The following is a 7,262-nucleotide window of genomic DNA, read 5'->3' as shown; positions in this document are numbered from 1 at the left end:
TTTTGTTCTTTAACACAGACTGACAGACAACAAGGTATAAAAGCTGCTGTCACTTTCATACCAAATGTTAATGTTAACAATGTTAATTAATTAGGCCTATTGGTTATTAATTAATGTTAACAACAAAAGACAAAATCACTCACTGCTCTTGACTGAATAACTTTGTAAATTAAACGATAGATTAATTCTTAAAATTAAAGTTACATTATGTGATTATGTAGCCTAACTTATGTTCTCTGCATGAAGTAACATCTGGCACAGACATTACTTCATGCCTGAAGTAATGAAGTAACTTCAGGCATAAGTAATACGCCTGTGCTTATTAGAAAGCAAACAAATAGTATTAAATAATCATAAATTTTCCTTAGCATATGCTATGATAAATCTGAACATTTGTGTAAAATAATGGAGCATTAGATAATAAATATTGCCTTAAGTCATTGAAATTTATTGGTTGAATGAACCCTGCATTTAATGAGTGAATGCCTACGATATATGAGTTAGCCTATCACACAAAACACAGTCTTGTTTTTCCGAATATCTGCACGATGGCAAATGTACAATAAACAACAAGTTACTGAGTAACTTTCAGACAGAAAATTCTGTTTTGCCCCATCAATGCGTCTCTGAGCAACAATACAATTTCATAATACAGCTCTTTGTTTTTTTCTGCTCAGTGTTATTTCAGGGTTTTGATCTTTCAACTGAGAGATCACATCCTGTTTATTGTATTATAGTGACTATTTAATATTACATCTAAACTTTGACTAGGCTAGACATGTTGCCTATTAACTGTATACAGTATATGAACCTGAAAGCATATTTACATTTTTGTGTTACTCCTTAATAATGTTCTAGTTGAGGGCATTTGTAGTATAGGTATGGGGCCCAAACATAACCTCAAGCCCAGGGGCCCCTGGCCCCGTAAGTCCTGCCCTGATTACAAGTATAAACTGGTTATAAAATCAGACATAAGGTCTTGTCAGGCAGACAGATAGTATCTTAGGTCTAGAAATGAGCAAGTCAACATCAGTCCAGGAGTGTTACGATACACTACCACCTCCAATACATTTTTCTCCCCACAAGCACTTTAGTCCAGCATATTTGTTGTTATGTAGTAAAAGAAATCTAATACATTGGCAAACCACCCAACAACTGCTCAGCTAACTACAAAAAGATTTAATATGACATTCTGGGATTCTCGAAACTCAAGAATGCGGATAGATGTCAATGCTCATTCATGGTCACTTTCAAGTACAGTACAGCCTCAAGCTTGAATACAAACAGGTTTGGGTAACTGATAACTATTCGAGTAAACGGAGGTCTTGATTCTGACAGCTCGCAGAGAAATGAGATGAACTAGAGAAGCGAAAGTTAGCCAGAAATCTGGCCTAGAGAAAGCTGTGAATGACACGTAAGGGAAAGAGGAACAGACACATACATCTATGCGCCACGGGAGACCACTGGACACAGAGCGGGTGAGAGCGTATGTAAGTTAATGCGGAATGTGGCTTGTGTCATGTTTAGACGGAGGATATGTGGTCACTCAGGAACTGGAGGATAAGGGTGAACAGGGAGCGCGAGCCAAACACATCACTAACACTATCGCGTGAATTTATGTGCTTCATGTTCACAAGAGTGTTTTCCACTATGTGAGCTTGAATTATGGCCGCCCCTGTGTGTCTGGCTTTGACCGTATGTGGAAATTTGCATGTGTTTCTAAGTATGTGTGACAAGGAAGTTCTCTCACCAAAGGCTCTTTATTCTTGACCAGTCGAATGATCTTGACAGAATCTTCATCATCATCAATGTCATCTGGCAGAGGAGGAAGTTCTGGATCGTAACTCTTCCTGGCCACAGTATCATGAACTGACAACAAACTCTGCAACGAGAATGAGTTGTACACATAAAAAATCCACAGAAGCGCACACAGTAAGACAAACAGTAGTCGTTTGACTGATTTTGTGTAGCTACTCATTTTGGCTAATCATTCCAGCCTTCATACTCCAAGCATCTGCTTGAATCCTATAGTATAAATCATGGAGCTTTAGAGGTCTGCTTTAGATTACTACCTCCTACTGACAAATAAAGCTGCTTTTGAATTGATTACAGTCAGCATTTCACTACAACCCTCTTTGGCAATGTTGTTTGTTAAAGTGTCGCCAGCAGGAAAAAAAGAAGAACTGAATCAAAACCAAGACCAATCATATTGTCATCTTTCATTTTATTAGATTATTATGAGTATTACGAGTATCCCGCTGGAATATGGCAGCATTGCTATGAGTTTCCAAGGGGTTAGCATGCTTTATGGCAGATGGATGGACAGAAGGCAATGAAGTTCTCAGCCATTTCCGATATTTCACACTTTGGCTATAAGAGAACGAGCTATAGCAAAAGAATGACAGCATTCAGAGATTCATTACTGAACTGTTTTAATGATGCTGTGTGTGTCAAATGCAGCTGGAAACACTTTTTCTTTTAATCTTTTTCTCCCTCACATTTCCAATATAAAACCATCTTCCAGTTGTGTGCCAGAGATTTAAAAAATGGGAGGGAAGAAAAAAGAAAAAGAAAGAAAGAAAGAGAAAAGAGACAAGAAAGAGAGGAGAAGAAAAGTGTCTGTTTTATGACATGGGATTAAGCTCCAGAACAACACTCAACATGTGGTTAAAGCAGAACAGATGGGGGAGAGAGAGTGAGCGAGAGAGGAAACAAACAGGGAGAGAGAGAGTCATGTGTCTAGTAAGCAGGTCAATTTCTTCAGTCCAGTGTTTTACTGAAAATTACATATTAGAATTATCTGATAATTAATTTGTTTTTGTCTGAACACTTCAGTCTTCATAGATAATTTAACTGAATTTAAAAAATAAAGTTGAATCTGGATCACTCAGTCAGTCTACATCAATGCAGCTGAATCCTCTGCTACAGAAAACATTTACCAGAAAGTGAGTCCACAAAAAGACTGCAAAAATAATGACAATAAAAGTTCTTTCTAGGGAGTTTTTTCTTACAAGATGCACAAGATGCACAAAAAAAAAAAGTTTTAGCCAATTCACTCGAAAATGGGTTCGAAGGGTTACTGAATCTACATCTCACTCACTTACTGTATGTGACTTACTTGCTGAACTGCAAATTATCATTAATTTATGTCATGTTCATCTTGAAATTAATCAAGAACATTTGAGATACTTTAAATCAGTATTAAGGACTAGCTGATCATTTGACAATGTGTAGTTAAAGAAACACATTTGCAACTTATTTAATAAATGAAATGAAGACCTACCACTGTGATACAAAATTGGCTCTCATTATAAAATAAACCTAATTTCTGATTGGACTATACACCTGCCAATCAAACACATCCACACACTATGTTTAGAAACAAGTTGTATATAATGTATATCATGTAAAAACAACTATAGACACGAAAAAACTTTCCCAATCCTTTATTTTAAATCGGTTTATATCTCAAATAAATGCAGCTTTGATGAGCATAAGAAACTTCCAAAATCATTATAAATAAATAAATAAATAAATGTGTACACAATCAGTCAAAAGTTCAGACATGCTTGTCTGAACTGATTTTCATTATCTCTAAAAATACTGATCTAAAGGCTTACGGTTTACACAAATTCATTTTTAGCAATAGAAATTATGCCAATGTATGACTTGGGAGAAAAAAAACTTTCCAAAACGTTTAATTATTTATTTCTGAGTTTTATTTCGTAGATGTGTCACTTGATACTTTCGAGGACTAATATTGCTCATAAATGTTAAAAACAGTAATAATAAAGAATGAGTAGATTTGTCCAAACTTTTAACAGGTAGCGTAACAACATTTAATGTTATATCTGATGTCATTTTTTTGGTTTTTGTTTACTCTCTTACCTTTATATGTGGTTTGGACAGTAGCTTGACAAGCTCTCTCATCTCATTATTTGCACTTCTTCCCTGAAGTTCCTCCGTCAACTGATAGAAACGGACAAAAAAGATAGCAAGAGAGAGAAACAAACCAGAGAGCGAGAGAAAATGAGCATCGATAACATCCATGATTCACATGCATCGGTCATCCAGACATGAACATTTATTATGAATAATTGGAGTATAAATGTCTCCCTTGTGGCAGGTAGCAGGTGGAGTGTGTGTGTGTATGTTTAAGAGATTGAGAGATTTATAGTTGCACAGACGCACACTAAATGAAGCACAGAGACACATTGCTGAGCGAGGAGAGAGAGACAGAGATATGAGCTTGTTCCCCAGGTCCATTTGAAGAGTTACTCCTGGGCCACAACCTTATTACTGACCCCACTCGCTCTGGATCTCTGTGTGTGTGTGTGTGTGTGAGTGAGTGAGTCTGCTGAACTGCTGTAATCGGTGTTTGAAGAATCACTCCCTTAGGATGTCAGTAGACTTTTCCAGTAACCAGCAAAATGGGAGGTGACGTTCAATTGAGTAATTGTGACAGTGACCCTTAGTCACACACACACTCAAATTATATCATGTGTACAATAGATACATACCAACCACTGTGGCTGATGTCATAGCAAGCAGAGGTCACATATGGAAGAAAAACAGCACGTGCACATCCGGGATCAGTCTTATAGGACTATGGTTTTGCACATGTACAGTACAGTATACAGTGATGCAGAGAAGTATTTGGACACTTGGTGCACACTTAAAATGTACAAATGTATGAATTTATGTAAATTAGTTTTAAGTCTATAAATGAAGTCTTTGAATAGTTCATAAATATTTAACCGTGAGCCTCACAAATGCTGGCAAACCCAGCTGTTAGAACTTCATTCTATCCAACATAAAAACACGTGCACTCTGGACGTGATGGTCCATCTGTGTGAATTGGATGCGGACAGGACAGTTGTGCTGTCATTGGACAGGCATAAAATACAAACTCTAAATGCTTTATTTCAAATTATGCTGCACTGTTGCTTGTTTTCCACTATGTCATATTCATATCATATTTATTGTGTACTGTATGTAAAAGACTTACCAGATTACTGAGTGCACTGCTGATTCCCTCGCATTTTATCCATGTTTTTTACATTTCATTTATTAGTGAAAAATACTATAATAGGATTACAAATCAAGAAGTTGCTGTCTGAAGTATTAATCTGTTTATTTTACCGTTTATTTTTTAAATCATAATTAAATTTTTTCCCCAAATGATTAATACATTTTTCTTAATTTAGTGACTATCATGTAAAATAAATAAATGTCATTGCAGCAATTGTTACGCATGTTTAAAATGCAATATTATATTGGATTTATATTTTAAATATCCATATCAGATGACCACTACAAAATATCCATGAATCATTTTAAAGAAAACACTTCACAAAAACTTGATTACATTTATAACATATTATTCAAAATTAATGTAAAAATCTGAACGCAGTTAAAAAAAGACATTATTAATTGACATTAAATGTCCAAACACTGGAAACTATTTACTGACAATTGTGTGTTTCAATGGTTAATCAACCAAGAAACTTAATCTCTTGCAAAACAGTCTATTGATTTTTGATAATGTCCCAAAGACTCAATTGCAGACTAATATTCATCGTAAATCAGTTAGAATGCCATACACTGTGGCCTGTTTTCATGTTACAACAAAATAAATCTTTTAGGATCTGCAGCTTTTGTTTCTGACAGCAAAAATCACAGCACATCTGGCTTATGACATCTGTATTGTGTCTGGCAATAGAATGATCATCTAAAATAACTCTACAAGCGGTTTCAATTAATCAATCAGGGATATAGTTTTGCTGCTCTGGTGTAATCTGACATAGTTGTTATGCATTTGCTTGACTGACGTCTCCAGAACAGACTTCTGCATTTGAGAGGTATGAGCGGAGTGGAGTATCATCCAGCAGGCTCTGGAGCACTCCATTTTTCCACAGTCTAATGGAAGACACCAGGGACTTAATGAGGACTTTAATCTGCCAATTGTTTTTATTCAGACTGAATCCTGCATGTGGAAGTAGCATTCTTTACTGCCTACCTGTGGCCAGAATGAGAACTGCACACCTGTTGCTTAACTTCATACTGTTGTTCAGAATAGAGTGTGTATTTCCATCTCTGCTAAAGCTTTCTGTGGAAATGTGTGTGTGAGGTGCTTGCCTGCTGCGTCAGTGCTAGACAGCATCTCGGGCCAGGCGGAGGTTAAAATGGCGTTTTATGATACACTATAAATTAAAGCTCCATTAGCGAAACTTTACACTCGAATGAGTGGCGGCAGCAAACCCACTACAGCGTTCAAAACAGCAGCATGCCGTATATTCCTAACAGCAATGGATGAAAACGATATGTCTGAAAAAACACAGGAGGGGGCTGTGAGTAATTTGGTTGCTTTGGCTGTTCCACCCTTTGATGGACCGCGTCCGCACACACACGCAGATATCGGGTTATCTGTGTGTGGGACCTTTAGGGACACTGAAGGAAAGAGTAAATCTGAGGGGCGGATCTGAGCTGCAGGCTGAGAAAGTTCCGTAACGGAAGTCGATATTTAGGGAAACACAAGATGGCTGGTAGCCACCGCCTACTGAGACATGAGTGAACAGGAAACGGATGTGTATCAAAGCTGATTAGCTCTTCCTGGATCAGCAAAGGATGTAGATTTGAGAACAAATACAACACTGTTTGAACAGACGTGGCATCCTTTATTACATAAATTCACTTCGGAATAGTCTGGATATTCAAAGAATTTTTGCTCATCTTAAAGTCAGTGATGACCTGAGATGCTCTTCTCTGAATCTTTCCTTCTGTCTTTCTTCTCTCTGATCATATCCAGAGTAAACTCTTCAAAGTTTACATAGGTTTGTGTGTGTGTGTGTGTCTATGCGGCAATGTTGCTATAGTAGCCAGTTTACTTTATGCAAGCCATTGAGAGTTTAAACGTTGAGTTTTATAATACTGATGACTAATGTCTTGTAACTGTGGCCGAAGCGGAGCCCAGCCCGAGGTCGTCACATGTGGTTGCCGCAAGCCTCCTTCGTCGAATCCGCCAGCTGCGCCGTTCTCAAGCCCGCAGCCTCTGCTCACTCTAGCCCTCCGGCCGTTGCTCACTCTAGCCCCCGGCCTCTGCTCACTTTAGGCCGTCGCCGCTTACTCTAGGCCGCTGTGTGTGATGCTGTGTTTCGTTGTGAAAGCGAAACTACTTTGTTTGGCCTTCCAAAAATGGACACGACTAGAAATCAGTGGTTAAGTTGTATTTACAACACTGTTCCAGAACACTTCGACCCAAA

The 7,262-nt window shown here is 37.7% G+C and overlaps 1 protein-coding gene across 1 annotated transcript in view; it reads right to left on the bottom strand.

Annotated features, from left to right (window-relative positions):
• Window positions 1-4,050, bottom strand: part of mpp7a (MAGUK p55 scaffold protein 7a) — a 67,811-nt gene extending 63,761 nt beyond the window's left edge. The window contains exons 1-2 of the mRNA XM_016230470.1: window positions 3,889-4,050; window positions 1,751-1,882 (exon numbers count right to left, since the gene is read on the bottom strand). Coding sequence (XP_016085956.1) covers window positions 1,751-1,882; window positions 3,889-4,050 — 294 coding nt within the window. The remainder of the gene's footprint in view (window positions 1-1,750; window positions 1,883-3,888) is intronic.
• Between the last annotated feature and the right edge of the window lie 3,212 nt (window positions 4,051-7,262).

The sequence above is a fragment of the Sinocyclocheilus grahami genome, unplaced genomic scaffold (assembly GCF_001515645.1).
Source record: "Sinocyclocheilus grahami isolate Dianchi unplaced genomic scaffold, SAMN03320097.WGS_v1.1 scaffold371.1, whole genome shotgun sequence".
NCBI classification, from domain to species: domain Eukaryota; kingdom Metazoa; phylum Chordata; class Actinopteri; order Cypriniformes; family Cyprinidae; genus Sinocyclocheilus; species Sinocyclocheilus grahami.
The sequence above is the reverse complement of the archived record's forward strand: the minus strand, read 5'-3'. Positions and strand labels throughout refer to the sequence as shown.